Source organism: Alosa pseudoharengus, unplaced genomic scaffold (assembly GCF_046254945.1).
Source record: "Alosa pseudoharengus isolate Yale_2024_CS ecotype anadromous, Long Island Sound unplaced genomic scaffold, YU_APseudo_1.1 YU_APseudo_1.1_scf_1, whole genome shotgun sequence".
Lineage (NCBI taxonomy): Eukaryota > Metazoa > Chordata > Actinopteri > Clupeiformes > Clupeidae > Alosa > Alosa pseudoharengus.
The window spans coordinates 20,203,083-20,228,927 of record NW_027468564.1 but is presented as its reverse complement, the minus strand read 5'-3'; the positions used below and the strand labels follow the sequence as shown (position 1 = coordinate 20,228,927).

Sequence of the window (25,845 nt, the reverse complement as noted above, 5' to 3'; positions counted from 1 at the left end):
ATTACAACACCTCATTTTTACTTTTTTGTGTTTAACTAGGTGGCGCTATACATGAAATGAGTGGTTATGGAATGGGTTGACATGGCCCCTTGAGATCAACATACAAAAAAAAATGGTCCTCCTAAACCCTACGGTTCTCGAGATATTCACAGAAAACTGTGTCTGCCCTACCCTCCTTTCGGGGGTCCAGTCCAGCGGGGGGGCTACAGATCAAAACGAAAAACGATGGTTCCATGCTATCCATGTGGGGTTACATGCCCACCAAGTTTCGTGTACCCCGGTCTTTCAGTGTCCCGGGAATCATTGACAGAAATTTGGGCATGCGAAAAAGAAAAAAAAAAAAAAAGAAAAAATTCTGACTAAACCTATATGACCGCCGCTTCGCTGCGCGGCGGTCATAATAAGTAGGGTACATTTACTTGATTGATTTTTGAGCCTCTGTACTTTTACTTGAGTATTAATAGTGGAAACGTGACTAACTCCACTACATTTGAAAAACAAATGCTGTAGGCCTACCTTTGACTCCATTTGAAATATGATGAAGTAGGCCTATATACTTGTTACTTTTAACCACATTTGGGCTACACTATAGGCTACATGGAGCATGTTCTGATGAAGAATCTGTGGTCACCATCATTACCACAGCCAATTCAGCCAAGTTCAAATTGAACTATTAAAAAAATGAACTTAAAGATGGTCTATCACATTATTGCATTTAAAGGGAAACTTGGCAACTATTTCAATGTAATAAACCCGTTTAGAAATCATTTGGATGGTTAAATGACCTGTTCCGGTGAAAATGGTGACTTTTCCCGCTGCCCCTAGCGTCCCCAGGCGGAAAACCAACCTTGCAACATTGAGACTACCGTCCCGGAAAGAGAAGTGAGAAACAAGAAACTAGTTTTAAATCGTGTTTCTTACCTTGTAACATCCACATTGTCTGCTGAACTTATGCTAACCGTTTTGCTAGCTTGTAAACAGATCCATGTGCTTTATCGTTACCTTTTTCCAGTTTGAAATAACATAATGCACAATTTCTCCAGCAGAGGGGGAAATCCTGCCAAGTTTCCCTTTAAGGAATCGAATGTGGTTAAAAGTAACAACTTCATGCTCATATTTCAAATAGTGGAGCCAAAAGTAGGCCTACAGTATTTATTTCTCTACAGTAGCCTATTCAGTCTTTCAAATGTAATGGAGTAAAAGTCACAGTTTCCAACAATATTAATACTCAAGTAAAGTACAGATACTCAAAAATCAATAAATGTGGGCTACTTAGTGACTGTCACCGCTGCCAAATTCGGACGTTTCTGTAGAATGACCCTGATATCATTTGACAATAGGTTATGTTGGGCCATGCTTAGATAATACCCTTCACAACATTAAATAATATCCATATAACATTAGGCTAACTTAAGTATCAGTGCAGGTTAGCTAGGTTCTCCACTGAATTTCAGCATAACATTTCCAACAGGTAGGCCTATCTCATTGGTGGCCCTATTGCATCTATTATTATACATATACATATACAGCGAAGCGGCGGTCATATAGGTTTAGTCAGATTTTTTTTTTTTTTTTTTTTTTCTTTTTCGCATGCCCAAATTTCCGTCAATGAGTCCCGGGACACTGAAAGACCGGGGTACACAAAACTTGGTGGGCATGTAACCCCACATGGATAGCATGGAACCATCGTTTTTCGTTTTGCTCTGTAGCCCTCCCGCTGGACTGGACCCCCCGAAAGGAGGGTAGGGCAGACACAGTTTTCTGTGAATATCTCGAGAACCGTAGGGTTTAGGAGGACCATTTTTTTTTGTATGTTGATCTCAAGGGGCCATGTCAACCCATTCCACAACCACTCATAGCGCCACCTAGTTAAACACAAAAAAGTAAAAATGAGGTGTTGTAATCGCAGGTATCTGTAACCTAACATAGTCAAAACTGCACGAAATTGGAAGTGTAGGATCATTATGACACCCTCTGTATGCACGCCAAGTTTCGTGGAATTCCGTTCATGGGGGGCCACACAATAAATTAATTTATGTTACTATACTCCAACTGGCCTGTAGGTGGCCGGAGACAGTTTTCTGTGAATATCTCGAGAACCATAGGGCCTAGGAGGTCCACCTTTTTTATGTATGTTGGTCTTAAGGGGGCATGTCAACCCATCCCATTACCACTTATTTCATGTATAGCGCCACCTAGTTAAAAATTAAAAAGCAACAAATTAGGTGTTTTCATCACAATATCTCTGGCTGACAAGGTCAAAACTGCACAAAATTAAAAGTGTAGGATCATAATGACACCCTCCGTATGCATGCCAAGTTTTGTGTACTTTCGTTCATGGGGGGCCTTACAATAAAATAATGTATGTGTACATTTAGTGACGTACACCAACAAGGATTCCCGGGACACTGAAAGACCGGGGTACACAAAACTGGGTGGTCATGTAACCCCACATGGATAGCATGGAACCGTTGTTTTTCGTTTTGATCTGTAGCCCCCCCGCTGGACTGGACCCCCGAAAGGAGGGTAGGGCAGACACAGTTCTCTGTGAATATCTTGAGAACTGTAGGGACTAGGATGACCATTTTTTTCCGTATGTTTGCCTCCAGGGGTCATGTTAACCCATTTCATGTACACACATGTGCACAAACAGATACACACACACACACACATACATTCACAGTAATCATACTGTATGACACAGTAGACATATGTACGCTTACACAGGCACATACACAGGCACACACACAAGCACGCACGCACACACACACACACACACACACACACATAACATAAACATGAACATGCACACATGCACACATGCACACAATTCAAGAATTTCTCAGAATTATGAACAGGCAAGATGGAGGTGGGGTTGTATAAAATGAATTTTACATGTGAAATCTATGAACTAATCATGTTTTGGTACTTGTTGTCTAGCAGATATCAGTGAGAATTGAGTGTGGATAATGCAATTTAGTGAGACAGTTACTGTAGAATCATATAGGCCTTTCAGCGTGATTTATTTTTGTGGAAAAAATGTGCTGGACTGGGCAGCGGTCATATTTTGTACCGCTCTGCGGTACATCTAGTTAGCTTTTGTTTTGATATGTTTTTCTATGGCTCTGCCCTATGCCTATCTGGTACTACTGTACGTGTCACGTGACAGTGCGTTGACAAGAATAATTTACTCGATCACCGTCGTCAATCATTGTGACGCAGTTATGCACTTGACGCAGTTGTTCATTATGCACTTGTTCATCTGCACTAGTCGAGCTGTTTTAAAAACAATCTCTCAGCCATTGCGTTCTTCTTCCAGTGTCGCCTGAAGGACCTCTGCAAAGGAAAAGTTTTAAAAACGAACATTTAAGGTGAGTTGCACTATGTGTTGTGAAGACAAATGTTTGTCGACCAAATTAAAACAAGGAAGGAGGAGTCAGACAGACGGAGTGTGATGTCGCAGTTTCAAATGAAGCCATGGTAGTTTAATCTAAAAAATGCGTTTCGTAATTTTGGTTAACAACACTGCAATGCAAAATAAGCTACTAGGCCTACCCTTTAGTTATAATCCTTCAACAACAATGTTAATGTCGTAGACTAACCTATGTGTCTTTATTCCTGCCTAGCACCAGTAGGTCTAACCTGTTCACTTTTGCTTTCACATTGTGCACAGCCAACGTAGGCCTATAGGCTAACATTTGTACTGGTATGCATTATTGTTATAAGGCGATTGTTTAAGTATAAGGCGATTGTTATTATGACAGGTATCTATTGTGTTTACGATGTGTTAGTGTGGCTTAATGCGTGTATGGTCACATGATGTTGATCTAATTCCAAGGCGGGAAAAAATAGGAGGGAAAAACAACAGTTTGACAGTTAAACCACAAGCCCTGTAGGGTCATGGGCCAGTTGGACTTGCTGCCAACAACCATCTGCCAAAGCCAGGGGCAGTGTTGGGAAAGTTCACTTTCTACATGAACTAGTTCAACTTACCACTTACTCAGAGTCGATTTACCCAGGTTTGTCACTAAACGATGTACTTGGAATACCCTCCAGGTTGTGCAGGGCAGGTTACTACAAGGATGTCATTTCTTTCCCAAATATTTTGTATTTATTTTATTTATAAAAAAGGGCCTCATGCAGACAGTAGGCTAGTAGCTACTTTCCTTCATTGTGGGATACATAATGACAATAAGCTATAACAAGTTTGGAAATGAAAGGTCCCTATAATAAGTGTAGCATTGAACAAAACGACTGAATGTGAGTGGGAGGGGTGATTGTGCCTTGCTATCCATTGGTACTGTAGGTTAGGAGACACAGACCTTAACATAGTAAAACAAACTGATCTAATGTGTTTTAAGTTTTATGCATCTTCTTGATTTTGTGTTTTTCTATAAATATATAAAAGAAACTCCTGATCTCTTTTCTGTTAAAACCTTTCAATATATTTTAAAGCTGCCGTTGGCAAGTCTGGCAGATTGAGGGGACTTCAAAATGTTGAATGTTTACAACTCCCATGCCCCTCCCCCACTACCACCGAGCACCAATCGAGTTTGTGCGATATTGTAACGTGTGCGGGGGGGCATCTGTGGTGTGTGCACGACCTGTGATTGACAGTCAGATCTCACACAGCCCTGTGCTGATAAGACCAGAAGAACTGGGAGCTGTGGATTTTTGCAAAACAAATAACAGGCTCTAGGTGGAGGTAGATAGTGTTAGAGCATAGTGTTGGTTTCAGTGAATATTATCAAAAAAATCAGCTTTATTTTTATTTTTTTAAATCCTTTTGTTTCTTTTATTTTTTTTGATTTTCATAATGCTGCAGTTGTTAACATGTAAACCACCAGCTGGCAAGTGCACAAAAAAGCATCTGGTGTGCCTACTTTGTATGATGGTTGTGGAACCTGTTGATTTGCATTTTTCTGGTATATTTTTTGCATGCTTTCAGAATATTTTATCCACCATGAGCCAGCACAGACAGAGGAGAGATCCCAAATCCTCCCAAACTTCAAAGAGTGATGCTTCCACTGAACCACAGTGCAGTCTCAGGTGAAAATTATGTTACTGCCATGTCACTTCTTGTTGATGGCAAAACATTGATTATAGCAATTATAGCTGGTATGGAATGAAAGGTACTGTCAATGATTCTGGATGACATCATGTGTCCATTATTATTTGTACCAAACAGCAACAAAAATACCAGAGAGTGAACTCACTAATCCCTTCCCCATATTCCACCTTCATAGATACATTCAGTAGCTCCCAAAGCAGTGGAGAAAATCCAAATGTGGGGAAATACCAATAGCTTCAATTGAATGTAACTTAAAGGAGAATTCCAGCTATTTTTCTGTTTCTCGAAGTCACTGTTACTGTCGGTACCAAAAAAAACCTGATAAATCCCGGCTCTACCTAGCTCTAGTTACTGCCTAGAGCCAACAGCTAGAGCTTCCAGGTAGCTACAGTGCTACACACTGTGAGCACACTGCAAAAACTGCTTATCTAACAAAATCTAACCAAGTGTTATTAATCTTATATCAAGATAAAAAAAAAACTAGTTGGTATTGTTTTCAATATAAAGAGACTTACCTAGCGCTTTCTTGTGAAATCATTTGACTTAATTAAAAAAAAAAAAAGACTTATTTTAAGACATCTTATCTTGAAAACAAGCAAATGTGTCTGCCAGTGCGTTAAGCAAATTTGTCCTAAAAACAAGCAAATTTGTCTACCAGTGCAGATCATTTGTCTTGATAAGACTCCTTAAAATAAGTTAAAGTCTTCTTAAATTAAGTCAAAATGATCTTGAGGGCGCTAGGTAAGTCTTTTCATACTAAAAACAATAGCAAATCTTAATATAAGATCAATAACACTTGGTTAGAATTCATTTTTTGCAGTGCATTAACTTGGGGGCTCATGAACAGAATTGTTTTTTTTGTATACCGACAGTATTGGTGACCTCGAAAAACAGAGATCTATGTGAAAAATTGATGGAATTCTTCTTTAATGGAGGTGCATTTGTGAGTAGAGAAAATACAAGATTTAAGCTGGGTTTAGACTAGGGGTGGGAATTGGCAAAAATGTGACAATTCGATACTATTGCGATATTTGGGCCACAATACAATATTATTGCGATTCTTAACTTATTGCAATACAACAAGTATTGCGATTCGATTCTGCGATATATTGCGATTCATGTTTCCCATATTATTCAAAGGCATTACAAAAAATAAGGAAAATAAACTGTTCAAATCACTTTAAATGGCACATTTCATTATGTGAACAATATTGGGCTGTATTTTGGGCTCCAGCGCATGGCGTAAAGCTCGTTATTCACCCACGCAAAGCTTAATTCGCTATTTTGCACGTTTATTTTTTAAACATTGCGACCAGGGGTGTGGCAATTAACAACCTAGGGAGGGGCCTGGCGCGTTGTCTAAAAATCGCTATCATACACCACCTAAACCTGGTCAGAAGTCAATGGCGAGTTGTTCATATGCTATTTTAAGAGCGCATGTCAACAGTCATATTGGCAGGTGCACGCACCATCCTTCTATCATTCATGAACGCATACCAGCGCACGTCCATGCAAAGCATTACAAATTGCACGATTACAATGGGAAACATAATTAGAACAAAGATATTACGAAATACTGTGCATCTCATAATGAGTAGTTATTCACCATCATTTGCAAATTGGTAGGCCTAATGACGGTTAAAAGTGATTAGGGGAGAGGCGAGAGACATGTATGGAGCACAGCTGAAGACGCACTGACACGAGATATAAGCAACTCCTCTGCAGGATAAATGTTGTTTTATTCAGTCATTTGAGCAATATTAGGGTAAGTGTTGCTTTTTCCAGCCTATGTTTTCGGTGGTAACCCATTGTCAAGTCAATAGTGAAAGTAACTGCATATAACTGTCTTGTCGTTGACTGACTCCTTGGTGAAGTTAGTTTCACTTTGCCAATGAGTTCAAATAGACGAGTGCATATGCGTGAAGGCTATGCTAGGTTTTAGTAAAGCATGGTTTAAGAATGACTATTCTATACGGTCTCACAAGCAGCCTCCTTCAAATGCGCCTTTGAATGCCAAAATACCGATGCATTTATTTGACATATCGCGCGTTGCGCCGTTAAAGGTAATGACAGATGTCATTCTCATTGGTTTAAAATGATGTTACGCCCCAAACACACCCATATGACTGATTAAAAGACCTAGGAACACCTTGTTACGCCATGCGCTCCACTTTTGATAGCGAAACCCCTCCCAATGTGAACTGGACATCCTACTAAATTTGAATAGACTTTTTACGAGTGACGATGCACTTTAGAATGTCATGATAGGGCCCATTATCTTCTACACTTAACCCTTAAAGGGGTGGTTCAGGATTTTGGACATAGGACCTCATTTCCAAGTTAGCAAGTGTGATATTTATCAGTGAAGACCGTTTTCAACATGTTTCATCCAGTCCTTCTAGTTGCAGAGTTCGCAGGTGCTAGGTTAGCACAAGTCATCAGTATGTGTTAGCCTGCCACTTAAAACAGTCTTACCCACTCTAAAGTACACCCGAGGCAAATTCCAGACAATCAATGTAAATGTCTGTGTTGATAGTTTTAGTGGCAGGCTAATACACACTGATGACTTGCGCTAGCTTATCACCTGCGAACTCTGCAACTAGAAAGACTGGATGAAACGTGTTGAAAACGGTCTCCACTGATAAATACCACACTTGCTAACTTGGAAATGAGGTCCTATGTCCAAAATCCACCCCTTTAACGGTGTACTGTCACACCACCCCTTTAAAGGTGTACTGTCACACCGGTGTGAAAGGAAAGTTGGAAAATGAACGTCACAACCAAACGTTAGCAATCGGTTATTGCAGATCCAGAGTAGCTCTGGGCAGATCCAATAGTTTTTTAACTTCAACAGAGTACTCGCCTTCAAGGAAGTTAATGCTTGGCAATGGAAAGTGGCCAGACTCTTTGTACAAATGAAATGTACGTACAAGAGTATGGATATTTCTAGGCTAATGGTGCATGTCAAGGTCCTTACTATTTGCTTTTTGTTGAAAACCGAAATACACCCACACTTTCAATGTGAAAGAAGACGGAGCGTTGTGTATTACTGGTTGTGTTTGTGAAACCATTTTCATTTGAAATTGCCATTAATAATAAGCAAATCAGAGTAAACCCTGAGTAAAAACTATATATTATATAATTAAATTATATGATTGAATATTGCGTTACTTTGCCCTACTGTATCAATATAATTGTGTGCACAAAATATCGCAATACTGAACAGAATAGATTTTTTTCTGCACCACTAGTTTAGACTAGCATTAAATTCCAGTTACACTGCCAGAACCATCTCGACTGGACTCACTGTAGGAGAGGGAAAACCTTTTGGCTCATAGGCCACATTGGTTTTGAAAATTGGCCAGTCTAAGATGCTCACACTCAAAAGTGTTGTAATAGTTGGGCTTCTAACAAAGCTTGTAATTAAAATAATTATAATTAAAATATTTGATTCTGTGTTTTTTCTTCTGACAACAGCCCAGAGAAAGAGAGACCAGTTTCTCCAGTACCCAGCAATGTGTCTATGCAAAGTGATATGTCCAAGTTTGGACCTCCTGACTTATGCAGCGATCTAAAGTGAGTGAACATAGCAGTGTTGACATACATACAGTAGTTGGGGTCATCTTCACTGATCGGCACGTAACTAGGGGAAAAAATACACAGAGAGCGAGGTGAATCATAATTGTTGTGGTAAGTTGTTGTTATTCACCACAAGATTATTTGTCACCCCTCAGTTTCTGTATTTACGTTCTCTATACCTGTATCTGCGCTCGTTTTCATTGTTTATGCGTTTGCATAATTAAATATCACCTTATCAGTGTCTTCTGCCTGTGAAGTTGCACGGTTTCTATATAATAATGGCTTTTGTATGATGAACGGACAGCTTTACATCATCAATATCACACCGGAATTATCCTTTAAGAATGCTGCAGCACGCCTGGTCTTTAATCAGCCAAAGAGGACATATGTAGGTTACTTCTGAGTTACTTCATTGGCTTTCTATAGTGGCCAGAATTACATTTAAATATCTCACTTTAGTCTATAGAACACTTAACCTTTAAACACTGTTCGTTGCTACCCCCCTTAATGTACTGTTCGCGGTCAAATTTGACCGGACAGTTTTAACAGCTCTTAAATACCAATACCATGACAAAAAGTATTATTTAATAGAACATTATTGTAAACAGACCCTTATGAGAACATTAACATCTACATCATGTGTGTTTGTGTGTGTGGGTGTGTGTGTTTCTGTATGTGCGTGAATGTGTGCGAACACTGGTGGTTCACATGCACAGTGTATGACAACATGAACTGACAACATGAACTGTGTGTGTGTGTGTGTGTGTGAGTGAGAGAGTGGGTGTAAATGTGTGTGTGTGTGTGTATGTGTGGGTGGGTGTGAGTGTTTCCGTGTGTGTACATGCATGTGTGTGCAAACATTGGTCGTTTTCCTGCAGATGTGGCAACATGACAACATGAACTGACAACAGGAACTGTATGTGTGTGTGTGTGTGTGTGTGTGTACATGTGTGTGTATGTGTCTGTTTGTGTGTGTGTGTGTGTGGGGGGGTGTTTCTGTGTGTGCGTGCATGCCTGTGTGTGCGAACATTGGTGGTTCACATGCACAAGTGGCAACATGACAACATGAACTGTGTGTTTGTGTGTGTTATGTGTGTGTGTGTGTGTGTGTGTGTGTGTGTGTGTGTGTGTGAGAGAGAGAGAGGGAGAGAGAGAGTGGGTGTACATGTGTGTGTGTGTGTCTGTTAGTGTGTGTGTGTGTGGGTGGGTGGGTGTGTTTCTGTATGTGTGTGAATGCCTATGTGTGCCAACATTGGTGGTTCACACGTACAAGTGGCAACATGAACTGACAACATGTACTGTGTGTGTGTGTATGTGTGTGTGTCTGTGTGTCTGTGAGTGGGTGTACGTGTGTGTACTGTATGTGTGTATGTTTGTGTGTGTGTGTGTGTGGGTGTGTGTGCTTCTGTGTGTGCATGCATGCATGTGTGTGGGAACATTGGTGGTAAGTTGTAGGAGTGTGTGTAAAGAGATATCTTTTATGTCTTGGATGAAAATTATACTCTTTCCCATTCATTTCCTATGGCGGTCATTTTTGACCATAAACAAAAGAAGTGTTTCTACGTTGAATAAATCACTCAAAATTCAAAGAAAGTAGTCAAAATAAATTATATGTGTTCAAAAGCCTTTTGTGAAGGATATCATAAGATCTTGAGGCAATCTGATAAAAAATGCCATATTTATGGTACAGGGAATGTGTAAATCGGTCATTTTTGACCGGAACAGTGTTAGAGAGAAATCCAGCAGGTTTTCACATAGATCTCCATTTCTTGAGGTCACAGAGTACTGTCGGTACAAAACAAAACGAAAACAATCAGTTTTATCTAGCTCGAGTTGCTACAACCAGCAGCTAATACACCCAGGCAGCTACAGCGCTAAGCTCTGGGGGCATGTCCATGAGCCCCCATGTACATGCCCACAGAGTGTAGCGAAGTGTTTCTAACCATTAAGTGGTTCTTAAGAGTTAAGGTTTGCATATGGTACATGTTATTTTCATTATTGATCATTGATATATTATTAGCGTTATTGTTATCATTACTATACTTAATGTAGCCTTACTAACTTTCTATAACTGTTAACTATTGTATTGGCAAGTCACTTTGTGTGCGTGCGTTCGTGTGTGGCATTGCATATATAAGGAGGTGTGTGTGTGTGTGTGTGTCTAAGATGCTCACACTCAGAAGTTCTAAAATAGTTGGGCTTCTAACAAAGCTTGTAATTAAAATAATTATAATAAAAAATGTTGCCTCTGTGTTTTTTCTTATGATTGCAGCCCAGTGAAAGAGAGACCAGTGTCTCCAGTACCCAGCAATGTGTCTATGCAGAGTGACATGTCCAAGTTTGGACCTCCTGACTTAAGCGGCGATCTAAAGTGAGTGAACATAGCAGTGTTGACATACATAATTGGGGTCATCTTCACTGATCAGCACGTAAATACACAGAGAGCGAGGTGAAGTTTCTAAGCGAGAGTGAGCAGAAGACAGAGCCGGTGAGCGGCCCAATGCGAACGTCATTTTTTCCTCTCAATCATAATTGTTGTGATAAGTTTTATTCACCACAAGATTATTTGTCACCCCTAATTTTCTGTATTTACATTCTCTATACCTGTATCTGCGCTCAATTTCATTGTTTATGCATTTGCATAATTAAATAACGCCTATCTCAAATCAACAAAATGTTGTTTTAAAATTTTGGCTCTTCAATTTGATCACCTCCTAGGCCAGGGACGTTGGAATTTTCTGAGTGTAAATGGAGTGAAGGACTATTGCGTTTGAGCGCACTCATGCCTAGACCTTTAAAACCTTCAGGTCCGGCATTGGTCAATGGTTGGTTTGGGGGTTTCTTCCTGTTAATTTTTTCATAAATTCTGATTGCTAATCACACCATTTTAACTTAGTTTAAGAGGAACATAGCCTACTAAAGACGGGTCCGTCTTCTGTTGGTCCATGGACATGGTCCATTAGTTATTTAACTCACTTTGAAGAAAACATTTAGGTTCCTGACAGAGTGACCTTTTCTGTGAACATGATTCTAGAAGCACAACCTCTTTTTTAGACAGGTAATGCAGCATAAAGACGTCTCTTCTCCCAATGAAGTTGCGCAATCTCTATCTAAAAATGGCTTTTGTTTGGTGAACGGACAACTTCAGATCATCTCCTTTTCTTTACTTAGGCCTACAGCCCATGTTCCATATAAATCGTAGCTTAGGCTATCAGAAATTGTAAGTTCATATCTGATATCAAGTCAAGTCAAGTCAGTTTTATTTGAGTGCAACCCAAAGCGCTCCACATATAAGACATTGTCATTGACACATAGACTAACAAAGACAATAGCGGACGGAGCGGCGTAGTCACCAGCGTACCCGTGACACCAAGACATAGAACTACATTTAAGAAATAACAAACGCAAAAGATGCCGGACGGAGCGGCGTAGTCGCCAGCGTACCCGTGACACCAAGACATACAAGACAGACAACAAACAAATTAAAAAATAAAATAAATTAAAATTAAAAATAAAATTAGTCCAATTTCCAACCGGCTGAAAATGTCCAAGGGCAATGATGACTTGCGTGAAACTGCGCACAGCTGTCTCCACAACCGATGCAACGCCAACAAAGTTCTTTACACTCACTGGCAGTCTGGAGATAACGTTAACGTTAGGCCTTGTTAGTCTTGAGATCACTGGAAGCATAACAGTCCGAAGTCGTGGGCGATCTTGTAGATCAGCAACTCGGTGGACTTTTTACAGCGACAGTTTATTGGTCCGTAGGCCTAATGCAGAGTTCTTCAACGTTAACGTTAACGTTAGTCTGCTCAATCCAGACTCCAGGCAGTTGGCATGGCAGCTCACAGGTCAGAAGCAGCTCGGCGGCCTTGGCAGATCTCTCGCAGAGTAACTCCAGCTGCTGTCCTGAGAATATCAGGTTATAAATACATTATTTATATTGTAAGGGGAAATAACACAAATAACAGACTACTTTACGCACAGATACTTCGTTTAAACTAGGACACTCTTGAGTCAGAAAGCACAGGTTTAACTTTTGTTATCAATGAAAGAAAATACTTTGTTTCAGGTGCATCCCTGTCAGATATTTTCCAAACATGAATGGGGTTCCCATTTCCCCCATCCCTCCCCCACAGAGTGTAGTGAAGTGTTTCTAACCATTAAGTGGTTCTTAAGAGTATGGTTTGTATATGGTATATGTTATTTCATTATTGATCATTGATATATTATTATCATTATTGTTATTATTACTATCCTTAATGTAGCCTTGCTAACTTTCTATAACTGTTAACTATTGTATTGGTAAGTCGCTTTGCCTCCGTGCATGCTTGTGTCAATTGCATACACAAGGAGGTGTCTTTGTGTGTGAGTGTGCGTGTGTGTTGCATTGCATATATAAGGAGGTGTGTGTGGGTGTGTGTGTCTAAGATGCTCACACTCAGAAGTTTTAAAATAGTTGGGCTTCTAACAATATTTGCTCCTGTTCTGATTGCAGCCCAGAGAAAGAGAGACCAGTGTCTCCAGTACCCAGCAATGTGTCTATGCAGAGTGACATGTCCAAGTTTGGACCTCCTGACTTAAGCGGCGATCTAAAGTGAGTGAACATAGCAGTGTTGACATACATAATTGGGGTCATCTTCACTGATCAGCACGTAAATACACAGAGAGCGAGGTGAAGTTTCTAAGCGAGAGTGAGCAGAAGACAGAGCCGGTGAGCGGCCCAATGCGAACGTCATTTTTTCCTCTCAATCATAATTGTTGTGATAAGTTTTATTCACCACAAGATTATTTGTCACCCCTAATTTTCTGTATTTACATTCTCTATACCTGTATCTGCGCTCGATTTCATTGTTTATGCATTTGCATAATTAAATAACGCCTATCTCAAATCAACAAAATGTTGTTTTAAAATTTTGGCTCTTCAATTTGATCACCTCCTAGGCCAGGGACGTTGGAATTTTCTGAGTGTAAATGGAGTGAAGGACTATTGCGTTTGAGCACACTCATGCCTAGACCTTTAAAACCTTCAGGTCCGGCATTGGTCAATGGTTGGTTTGGGGGTTTCTTCCTGTTAATTTTTTCATAAATTCTGATTGCTAATCACACCATTTTAACTTAGTTTAAGAGGAACATAGCCTACTAGTTTATTTAACTCACTTTGAAGAAAACATTTAGGTTCCTGACAGAGTGACCTTTTCTGTGAACATGATTCTAGAAGCACAACCTCTTTTTTAGACAGGTAATGCAGCATAAAGACGTCTCTTCTCCCAATGAAGTTGTGCAATCTCTATCTAAAAATGGCTTTTGTTTGGTGAACGGACAACTTCAGATCATCTCCTTTTCTTTACTTAGGCCTACAGCCCATGTTCCATATAAATCGTAGCTTAGGCTATCAGAAATTGTAAGTTCATATCTGATATCAAGTCAAGTCAAGTCAGTTTTATTTGAGTGCAACCCAAAGCGCTCCACATATAAGACATTGTCATTGACACATAGACTAACAAAGACAATAGCGGACGGAGCGGCGTAGTCACCAGCGTACCCGTGACACCAAGACATAGAACTACATTTAAGAAATAACAAACGCAAAAGATGCCGGACGGAGCGGCGTAGTCGCCAGCGTACCCGTGACACCAAGACATACAAGACAGACAACAAACAAATTAAAAAATAAAATAAATAAAAATTAAAAATAAAATTAGTCCAATTTCCAACCGGCTGAAAATGTCCAAGGGCAATGATGACTTGCGTGAAACTGCGCACAGCTGTCTCCACAACCGATGCAACGCCAACAAAGTTCTTTACACTCACTGGCAGTCTGGAGATAACGTTAACGTTAGGCCTTGTTAGTCTTGAGATCACTGGAAGCATAACAGTCCGAAGTCGTGGGCGATCTTGTAGATCAGCAACTCGGTGGACTTTTTACAGCGACAGTTTATTGGTCCGTAGGCCTAATGCAGAGTTCTTCAACGTTAACGTTAACGTTAGTCTGTTCAATCCAGACTCCAGGCAGTTGGCATGGCAGCTCACAGGTCAGAAGCAGCTCGGCGGCCTTGGCAGATCTCTCGCAGAGTAACTCCAGCTGCTGTCCTGAGAATATCAGGTTATAAATACATTATTTATATTGTAAGGGGAAATAACACAAATAACAGACTACTTTACGCACAGATACTTCGTTTAAACTAGGACACTCTTGAGTCAGAAAGCACAGGTTTAACTTTTGTTATCAATGAAAGAAAATACTTTGTTTCAGGTGCATCCCTGTTGGGGTCATCTTCACTGATCGGCACGTAACTTGGGGAAAAAATACACAGAGAGCGAGGTGAACACATTGCAACCAACGGGGAAAATGTAGATTATCATAGTTACGGGTTGGCAACTTGACAATGAATGAGTGGGCCCCCTCTGACAGTGATTTCGAGCAGAACTAGTAGTGCCCTGGCCAGAACTAAGGGGGCTGGGCACTACCGGGCCCTATGGTAATTCGAACACTGTTTGTTACATTAGCTTCAAAAGGCACCGCTTCAGAAAGCTGCACTGCTTGTGAAAGAAGGGGGTGGGGGAGGGGAGCTTGCAGCCAAGTGACGGAAAAATGCATAGCCTACAACACAGAACCCGCTTCTCGCATTAGTCACTGACAGTAGACACGCTTCCAGCCTAATGACTTTCACACATTTTGAATGATTTACAGTATGCCTAGACACATTAGCGCTCCACGTGTAGAAACTGTGCAGAATACAATGTGTGAATGATGCTCAATGATTTGCCAATAGCCTATAATAGTCTTCTGCTGGGTTGCATGTACTGTAGGCTATAGCCTACAGTTTTACTGTAGGCTACATGTTTTCAGCCTTTATTGGTTAAATGACCATTTTTATTACAAAAATATTTCTTATCTTCAAAAACTCAGTGTCTAAAACTCGGTGTCATTCAGACTCAACCCTCTTGACGTTTGGTGATTAATTGACAGCTGTTTTGGGACACGTTAAACTTTCTTTATAATGAGCGCATAAAACGACTTGTTGTTTTGGGACATTAAAGGTAAACTACGCAGTATTGGCAATTTCCTTACTGTTTTCTCGGTTTTTGCTTCTTTTTCGCTGGCTCTGTCATGACGAATGTCTGAGAAACTCCATCGCTACCTTTTTCTAGCCGGTGCCTGGCGTGTATGTGTATTTGAATGCAGTAAAGCAATTCGTTACACTCGTTATACTTCCTGACACTGAGGCCGTCGGCCCACCGGCCCACAGTTGCAAGGGTGGTTTTTCCGCTCACAGGCGCTAGGGGGAAGCGAGACGGCCACCATTCAACCCGAAAAAAGTCATATAACCATTCCAATGACTCTGAAGCTGTTAAATGAAGGTAAATTAAGCTAAAAAACTTGCATATTAAGCTAAAAAACCTGCATAGTGTACCTTTAAGCTACGTTAAGCTTTTTCACGTTAAGGATTGTATGTCCTTAATTTATTTATATATTTAGGCTACTTGCGCAAACCCTGGATACTTTTATTGCCACACAACAATATTGGTGGTATTTGTTACATTAGCTTCAAAAGGCACCGCTTCAGAAATCTGCACTGCTTGTGAAAGAAGGGGGTGGGGGAGGGGAGCTTGCAGCCAAGTGTCGGAAAAATGCATAGCCTACCACACAGAACCCGCTTCTCACATTAGTCACTGACAGTAGACACGCTTCCAGCCTAATGACTTTCAAAGCTCGAGTAGCCAAGAGAGACGCCAAGAATGATCGGTTGAAAGCGGAGGTCAACAACCTCAAACGAGAGCTTCAACAACTCCGAGAGACAAGCCACTTGGAGAGCCACAGAGACATTTTACAGGAGATGAGAGCTGGAATCGGAGAACTTCAGGCGATGCTATGTGAGCAGAGAAGTTATTTGACGCCTGAGAGACCAATCCCCATGTGCACCTCGACACCAACTCCAGAAACGTCCTCCTTGCAGATGTCTCCATTGGCCCTCTCCGTCACACTCAACGACAGCATCCAAGTTCCTAGTCAACACGCAGACGTGACCTTGCGTGATGTTGGTCCCGAAGACCACGCTAAGATTCACCAACAGAGCTACGGCCAAGTGGGCAGATACGGATGCCTGCTCTTCAGGTCCATCGTCACAGAGGAACACTATAAAGCCTGGAGCAAACGCACCAACTGGGATGGAGTGAAGGGCAAGCGAGCACTGCCGCAGAATGTGAAAAACGTTGTGGTCTCAACACTACAACGAAAGTTCCCTGCTATGGGGAGGAGTGAACTGAAGGACTGCATCAATAAGATCAACGAATTCCTCCGCACAACACGCAGATCTTCCCAGGGATTCAACGTGCTTTAAATTTAGACTGTAGAATGTTGAATGTAGACTGTTCATTATTTCAATAAATACGTTTTCTCTGAAGCACTTTCCCGACTTCGTATTTCTATAGGCTAAGCATATCATGGAGATAGAGTAGAAAACTGGATTTAACTAAACAAATGTAACTAAGTAAACTGATTGTTTACTCTACAGTAGGCTATGTTCCCCCTCTCAGGCTGTACAGTAGGCCTATTGAAAGTAGACTAATGAGCTTAGACACATTAGCGCTTCCAGCCTAATGACTTTCACACATGAATGATTTACAGTAGACACATTAGCGCTCCACGCAGTGGCGTAAATATAGTAGGTGCAGCAAGTGCAGTCGCACCAGGGCCTGTGACCTCCGTCGCTATCCCCGCAATGCAATTGCTGGAAAATTCTATACCGGTCCTTTCTGACTACGTGCGTGCCTTTGACCAGGCCAAGGCTACAGCGCAGACACTCGCAAATAAATGGGGGTTCAGAGTACATTTGAAAATGTTAGAGCACGGAGAGTGAAGCGTCACTTTGACGAACTATCGGAAGATGAACGCTTAACAAAGGCGAACACTTTAACAGGGGGAATTAATTGGGCATGAATCATTGTGCTGAACGGTATTTGTCAATGAGCAGAAACACACACGACATTCAAACTATTGATAAGATGTACTGGTGGTCTGTATCTATAGGCTAACATTGGACAAATAAATGACACTGACCCGCCATATCCTGACTCAGGAAAAAAAAAACATTTTCTTGCTTTGCCGCAAACTCAGCAATGAAATCATAGGCCAGTTTGCAGGTAGCCTAACGTCTTTTTCATAGAAGGGAGAGCCCAGTCTCTCCTGTGACATGGAGGTGCGCAAATAGTTTTTAATAGCCTGTTCAACTTCGAAAAGCTTCGTTCACCCGATGTCAGTCACTGATCGCAATTTCAAAGTTCGGAAAGCTTCATCTTTTTAAGTTTTAAGTGCAGTGGCCCCTATCTGCCCCCTTTGGAATTATATCTCGAGCCTATTATAAGGTCCAGTGCGTTATGTCCTGGGATTCGGATGTGCTCAAAAAGAAAAGAAAAAACACTTTTTTATAGATGGATATGAGGAGCAATATGAGAGAGAAATTTGATGATCATTGATCGTTGTTTTGGGACGTTAAGCCTTTTCCATAGGCGTCAGTGAAGGAGATTGAAGAATGACCATTTTTTTATACGAAATTATTTCTTAACTACAAAAACTCAGTGTCTAAAAACTCAGTGTCATTCAGACTCAACCCTCTTGTTGTTTTATTATCTTTTTCGTTGTCGTTTGAACGTTGGCAAGCAGGCATGTTGCGGTTGCAATTTAAGTGAAATTTCTACAGTAGGCCTACAACATGCTGTTAGGCTGGGCTACTGTCAATGTACTTGTACAGGTAAATGTTCAACAATTGCTGGTGTACAGGTTATATAATCAATTAGCTAAATCATTTGTCCAGCTGTTTAAACATTTTTTCGTGCTACATTCAAACGCAAAAGGTGCTTTGATATATTTTTCGTTTTTTGAACGTCGGCAAGCAGGCATGCTTTGGATCAATTTAAGTTCCTGTGCCCCCGCTGCGTCATGGAAGCAGTAAGTCAGTCGCATCAAAAATAGTAGTGGCACCAAAGTGACACCTTGTGGTTGTTTGTGTCAACTGCAGTTTGTGCCATTTCTGCTGAGAAAATGGGGATCGTGATTCCTGAAGGAACCCGTCCGAACTTAACAGGGACCCACTGTAGATAGATAGATAGATAGATAGATAGATAGATAGATATATAGACAGATACTTCATTGATCCCCATGGGGAAATTCAAGAATTTCAAGGTGTGTGTGTGTGTGTGTGTGTGTGTGTTGCATTGCATACATAAGGGTGTGTGTGTGTGTGTGTGGTTTTAGCTGGTCTTTGCTGGTTTTCCTCCAGCTCTTGCTGGTCTTTGCTGGTGTAGCTGGTTGGGCCACCAGCTGAATATGCTGATGTGACCATCTGAGGAAGTTGGTTATGTTGGTGTGACCAGCCTGTCGTGTGGGATACAACTGGTGCAAGATGGTCATGCTGGTGACCAGCCTGTCAAGCTTGACATTGTTGCTGTAAAATGGTGTGTGTGTGTGTGTGTGTGTCTGTGTGTGTGTGTGTGTGTGTGTCACATTGTATAAATAAGATATATGTGTGTGTGTGTGTGTGTGTGTGTGACTTTTATCTTTTTGAGCGGATGCAAAAACTTTCGTAACATTTCATTTTTAACACTCCATCACATCATTTTCTATCCATTAATTTTTGATACGTTTACCCCTCATACTCCAGACTGTCCTTGTTTTGTTTTGTTTGTTTTTGAAACAAACCATTTATGTTTGACCAGACCTCTGAAGAGACACAGAGCAAAGTCTCCTGATCCCAGCCAGGAGACCAGTAAGATATTTCGGTCCATGATGAGAAGTGACTTAAGGTGAGGGCTTTATTTCTTTGGTTTAATATACACTGCCTTTCTTGCTTTGATTATTGCTATTAACCAATTATCTCTTTACACCAGCTATTTACCGCAATAGAAACCTTTAAAGTAATCTATTTTTTTTTTTTTAAGTTAAATGTTAAATTGTTTTTAAAAATGTGGTAAATTTCACATTGGTTTGAAGTTTGGTGTTCTCTTTGGTGTACTCTTTCTATGCTTAATGAATTACTTTTTTCTAGCTGCTACCTAAAAAGCTAGCCAATTGTCTCTCTCTCTCTCTCTCTCTCTCTCTCTCTCTCTCTCTAGTATTAAGCACATCTGATCTTACCTCATCTTGTTAGTGTAATAAACCCTTAAATCCATTTTTTTATTTGACAAACCTGCTGAAAAAAAACAGCTAGAAACCAGCTTATGCTGGTAGCTGGTTTTAACTGATCTTTGCTGGTTTTCCTCCAGCTCTTGCTGGTCTTTGCTGGTGTAGCTGGTTGGGCCACCAGCTGAATATGCTGATGTGACCATCTGAGGAAGCTGTTTATGCTGGTGTGACCAGACTGTCGTGTGGGATACAACTGGTGCAAGATGGTCATGCTGGTGACCAGCCTGTCAAGCTTGACATTGTTGGTGTAAGATGGTCATGCTGGTTTGCTAGAATGACTAACATAAGCTGGCATGACCAGTTCAACCAGCAGTGTAGACCAGCAACACCAGCTAAAATGACCCGCTTAAGGTGGTACGACAAGCAAAACCAGCTGAATCACCATTGTAAACTGGGTAAATCAGCTGAAGGCATGTTTTTGCAAGATATTTCCTGGTCTAGCTGGTCAACCATCATAGGGTGGTCAAACAAGCTGGTTAACAAGCGGGTCAACCAGCAATCCACCTTAAGCGGGTCAGGCTGTTTTTTTCAGCAGGGAAATCTGATATGGTCTGATGGTGTTGTAGTTCTATGCACTCTCTTTGTTTGATAAATTAATGTATATGCTGCTTGAGGTGCTACTGAAAAGGTTCCGAAAATGTAACATTTTCCTTTGTGTTCAGGGATGGCTGTCACCACTGAAACTCTCATTGTCATTGTTCTCTGTTTATTTTCCTCTTCAGTAGAAACCTGAAGGAAGTTTCAGCAAAAAACAAGGCCAATCTCAAGAAGCGGTTTGAAAGCATACGTAAATGTGTGTTGACTCCAGCCTTGCAGACACCTCACAAGAGTATTTACATAGACCTCTACGTCACAGAGGGAGAGAGTGAAGGTTTGAATCAGGAACATGAGGTTTTGCAGGTAGAGTCAGCATCCAGAGCTCAAGGCCTTGAAGAGTCATCAATTGACTGCAAAAACATCTTCAATCCTTTGCCCGGACAGAAGGGACCCATCCGAACTGTGCTTACGAAAGGTGTCGCTTGCATAGGAAAGACAGTCTTGGTTCAGAAGTTCATTCTTGACTGGGCAGAGAGCAAAGCCAATGAAGACATAGACTTTGTGTTTTTGCTTCCTTTCTCAAGGCTGAATAGGTTCAAAGACTTTCCGTCTCCACCAACTTACAGTCTCCACCAACTCCTGCTGGAATTCCACCCTGAGCTAAAAAAGCTGAAGGACGGTTCTGAATTCAAAGACTGTCAGATTTTATTCATCTGTTTTGCTTTGGACCAGAGCAGTTTACCATTGAATTTCCAGCAAAACCAGATGCTCTCTGATGTAACAGACTTAGCCACAGTGGACACACTTATAACAAGCCTTATTCAGGGCTCTCTGCTTCCATCTGCCCACCTCTGGATAACATCACGGCCAGTTGCAAGTGAACAAATTCCTCCCAAGTACATCAGCAGAGTAACAGAAGTACAGGGTTTCAGTGACACAAAGAAGGAAGAGTATTTCAGACAGAGAGTCAGTGATGAGAGTCAAGCCACAAGAATCCTTGCCCACATTAAGTCATCAAGAAGCCTGAACATCATGTGTCGCCTGCCTGTTTTCTGTTGGATTGCAGCCACTGTTCTTCAGCAGTTCCTGAAAGAGGGAACCAGTGAGAGACCCCCAACAACTCTGACTGAGATGTTTGTGCGCTTCTTGCTCATCCAGGCTACCAGAAGCGAGCAAAAATATCTAGCTAGGAGCCGCCAAGAAAGCCAAAATGCATTGGAATCACAAAAAGATGTCATAATGAAGTTGTCTCAACTTGCCTTCAGGCATCTTCTGAAGGGAAACTTTATGTTTTCAGAGCAGGAGGTAAAGGAATGTGGCCTTGACGTAAATGATGCCCTGGTGCGCTCTGGACTCTGCACTGATGTCCTCAAAGGAGAATCTTTAAGTTTTGGGAAAATGTACACTTTTGTGCACGTGACCATCCAGGAGTGTCTTGCTGCCCTGTATGTGTTTGCATGTTATGTCAACAAGACTGAGGAGGGGCTGAAACCTTTTCTCCAAAGGAAATCCAAGATCTCACTGAAAGATATGTCACTGGATGAGCTACTCAAGGATGCAGTGAACAGAGCCTTAGAGAGCAAGAGTGGGCATCTTGATCTGTTTGTGCGCTTTCTACATGGCATCTCCCTGGAGTCCAATCAAAAGCTCTTAAAAGGCCTTCTGACACGCACAGAGAACAACCCTGAAAGTGTCAAGAAAACTATTCGAAATCTGAAGGAGTTGAAGAGACCAAACATCTCCCCAAATCGATGGATCAACCTCTTCCATTGTCTGGTGGAAATGCATGATTCGTCTGTACATGAAGATGTCCAATCTTATTTAAAATCAGAGGACGGTGCACAAAAGCTCAAACTTGCCCACTGCTCGGCTTTGGCCAATGTGCTGCTAATGGCAAAAGATCCTCTGGATGAGTTGGATTTGAAGAAATACAAGGCATCAGATGAGGGTCGGAGAAGACTGATTCCAGCTGTGCGGTGCTGCAGAAAGGCTCTGTGAGTTCATAATCACATTACATACCATGCAGGACTGTTATCTGGGTCCCCATATGTTTTGGGCAGTAGATCGCTGTTAATGTAGAGCAGCCGTGGCCTACCGGTAAGCACTTCGGACTTGTAACCGGAGGGTTCGAACTCCGACCAGTAGGAACGGCTGAAGTGCCCTTGAGCAAGGCACCTAACCTCTCACTGCTCCCCGAGAGCCGCTGTAGCAGGCAGCTCACTGCGTCGGGATTAGTGTGTGCTTCACCTCACTGTGTGTTCACTGTGTGCTGAGTGTGTTTCACTAATTCATGGATTGGGATAAATGCAGAGACCAAATTTCTCTCACAGGATCAAAAGAGTTTATGTAGTTATACTTATACTTATGTATGTAACATAAAAGTAGATTGATCCAAATTGGATGGGATTTCAGTGTAACATTCCTGGTTAAAGTACTCTAAACTTATATTGAATCCTGATAGAAGTAAAGCATAGCTTACACATCTTAGTTGTTAACAACAGTATCACTTTCACGTGCTTGACAGGCTGTCTGGCTGTAAACTCACAGAGAAGTGTTGTGAGGTGGTGGCCGCAGCTCTTGAGTCTGCCCACTCCCACCTGCGAGAGCTGGACCTGAGTAACAATAACCTGCAAAAGTCTGAGGAGATACTCTTCAGAGGGCTCCAGAGTCAACACTGCAAGCTGGAATCACTGAGGTCTGTCTGTCCATCGTTTTGTTCTCATGGGTTGCTTTGTGTTCTCGTGGGTGGCTATGGTAAACTACTCATGCAAGAAGGCAACTAGCAGCGACTCTGGCCTGCTGAGCTGCTTGGCCCCTTCACATCGCTGCTTGCAGCAATTTCAGTGCATTCTTGATGGGAAATATCTGTCTGTCTATTTCTGTATATCTATTTTGTTTCTCTTAAAATATGTTCCTGTCTTTTCAGTCTTGCTGCATGTAAACTGACAGCGGCCTCCTGTAAAGCCTTGGCTTCAGTCCTGGAAGCAGCACACTCCCCCCTGAGAGTGCTGGACCTGAGTAGAAATCCTGTGGATGACACTGGAGTTGGACACCTCTCCTCTTGGCTGAAGAGTTCAAACTGCACTCTGCAGACACTAAGGTGATGAAAGGGACGATTAATATACTGATCTTAATGCTTCAGAAACACAAAGATGTGGCTAATATTTTATGGGATGTGCACTGAAATTGATCCTATGGGATATGATGTGTTACGCTGATGTGATGTGATAGTGTAACATGTTGATGTAATGTAATGGTCTGAAGGTGTAATATATGACATGAATGATGCAATACAATACAATTCAATACAATGCGCTATGTCCTGACAGTTATTACATCCTGCGGCCAAATCACAGCTATGTTTTACCCATTTCACTCTCACTTATGCCACACAATTAGACTAATGACAGAAATATACATGATATGTTATGACATTACGATACAATGATACATTATGCTATGCCCTGAAAATGATATCTCATGAAGGATTATGTATGAGCAGTATGTCATATATTGCATATGATTTATCATAAAATAAAATGTCATACAGTATATTACTGTATTTTATATCCTGCTGTGTATCACTCTGCAGGTTGGTAGCCTGTGGCATCACAAGGAAAGGCTGTGAGCTTCTGGCTTCTGCCTTGAGTGGAAACCCAGCCTCCAATCTGACAGAGCTAAACGTCAGTGAGAATAAACTAGGAGAGGCAGAAGTCAAGCTGCTCTCAGAGATCAAGGAGGATCCAAACTCTGTGCTGAAGACAGTCATGTAAGGCAATAAATCATATTTCTTGTGAGATACACATACTCTGTTTTTTTGTGTGTAAGTTGTATATATAATAGACAAACATGAAATAATCACCATGAGGATGACGTCAGATGTAAGCGTAGATGAAGTATACATCTTGGTCATACTCTGTGTGGAGATGTGTCTGTGGAGAGTTGTGTCTAAATCTAAGTGATGTTGTTGTGGTCTTTGGGGATGTAGCTGTATTTTGTGTATTTACTGTATTCTGCATGTCTGGGTGCTATGTGTGCTAATCAGTGTGTTGTTATCTTGTCTGCAGATACACCTGAGCTCACCACTTTCCACGTTGCAATATCAAGCTCTTATTCACTTCACGTGTGTCTGCTAGCAACTCAGTGCAGCTTGCAGCCTCTTCATTTTGTTAGGAGAGTTTAGTTCCAGTCAGGTTTCAGAACAGAATAAGCTCCCACAGCACCTACGCTGAGCTCTCACCTTGTCCTGCTGATGTCCTGCTTGAGCTCACCGGCCATGGGGCCTTCTGCTTGGGCTGGCCCATAGATAGAAGATTAATGGTGTGGTTGTGTAGCAATGGGTACTGTATCTTTCAGGAGTAGAGCCCGATTCTAGTACCCAGTTCCGGTTTTCAATTCTGCCTTTTAATAGTGCTTGCAGATCAGCCTAGAGCAGACTATTTGAAATAATTCCTAGGCTTTGTTTTGGAGTCTACAAACAGGTGATAAACTAATAATAATAATGATAATATTATGAATCATAATACTCATAGTCATAATAATAACTCATAATTTTGTCATGGTTTTCAATGATAAAGGGGTTATTGTGTTTATAAATTGATAGGCAGAGACAAATTGTTTTTTTTAAACAATTCCTGAATTAATTTGATTCTATGCTATTCTGATATTTTACTCTCTCATGTGTTTTATGGTCTTCAAGAATTGCTTAAAAGACATAAATGGAAATAATATACTATTTGTTGTAATATATATTTTCTTTAAGCTCTTCAAGTTTCAGTTTTCCATTTTTGAGGTAGAAATTAACATATTATGTAAATACTATGATGGAAAATATAGTCTTGTATCCTCTGTCCATGAGTACATACTGGTATCAGCCATAATCTCAGCTACTCAAGTAGCTCTTTGCCAGGCCAGTGGTCAACAGTGGTCTGACTCCACTCCTTACATCACATAAAAAGTAATTTATGAAATCACTTACAGCACTCTGCATATGCATCACATTCAAAATCATTTACAGCACTCTGTATCTATCTTCCGCCATGGCTTTTTAAAAGTTCTTTGATTTTTTTTTCTCTCCATACTTCCATGCAGTGATATGTTTAAGTATGTTGTCATTTTTACAATTACGTCTAGTAATAGACTACATTCCTCTTTTTCACGTCATTCTATCTATGATAAGAACATTATACATTTTCAGTGTACAACTAGGCTATATCTACATTTGTACATGTTTTCAGTATATTCTTGACATTGGTGAAATAAACATTTGAACATTTTATTATTGTGTGTTGTGAATTTGTCTTTTATGATCTTCATATCAGGCTATACCATTAAGTTATTTATATAATGTGTGAGTTTGTTCATAGGTCTTTTTTTCTCCAGAGAGAATGTCACAATGTTAAATAGCTGATCTCACTTGTATTGTCTTTATGTCCTTTAACAGTAGACAATTTACAAAAGAGAGCTGTACAAT

At 41.0% G+C, this 25,845-nt stretch overlaps 1 protein-coding gene across 6 annotated transcripts; it reads left to right on the top strand.

Moving 5' to 3' along the window:
• Positions 1-3,195: 3,195 nt before the first annotated feature.
• LOC143123032 (NACHT, LRR and PYD domains-containing protein 3-like) lies at positions 3,196-25,648 on the top strand. Of its 6 annotated transcripts, XR_012986781.1 has the most exons (12): positions 3,197-3,371; positions 4,949-5,049; positions 8,549-8,647; positions 10,923-11,021; positions 13,149-13,247; positions 19,370-19,456; positions 20,558-22,366; positions 22,897-23,067; positions 23,299-23,472; positions 23,965-24,141; positions 24,440-24,508; positions 24,549-25,648. XR_012986781.1 is itself a non-coding variant. In XM_076284152.1 (11 exons), exons 2-11 carry the CDS (start codon positions 4,964-4,966, stop codon positions 24,447-24,449), a joined length of 2,808 nt encoding a protein of 935 aa, XP_076140267.1. In that variant the 5' UTR covers positions 3,197-3,371; positions 4,949-4,963; the 3' UTR covers positions 24,450-25,648. The 6 variants fall into 6 exon arrangements, 5 of the variants coding, with proteins under 5 accessions (XP_076140281.1, XP_076140275.1, XP_076140284.1 ...); XM_076284152.1 differs by having other exon boundaries at positions 20,561-22,366; positions 24,440-25,648; XM_076284141.1 differs by having other exon boundaries at positions 24,440-25,648.
• The last annotated feature ends 197 nt before the right edge of the window (positions 25,649-25,845 follow it).

Excerpts from the sequence above, each read along its gene's own strand:
- LOC143123032 (XM_076284141.1), top strand. The coding sequence starts at position 4,964 with ATGAGCCAGCACAGACAGAGGAGAGATCCCAAATCCTCCCAAACTTCA. Across the intron at positions 5,050-8,548 it reads GAACCACAGTGCAGTCTCAG|CCCAGAGAAAGAGAGACCAG; the intron begins GTGAAAATTATG and ends TTCTGACAACAG. Across the intron at positions 23,068-23,298 it reads TGCAAGCTGGAATCACTGAG|TCTTGCTGCATGTAAACTGA; the intron begins GTCTGTCTGTCC and ends CTGTCTTTTCAG.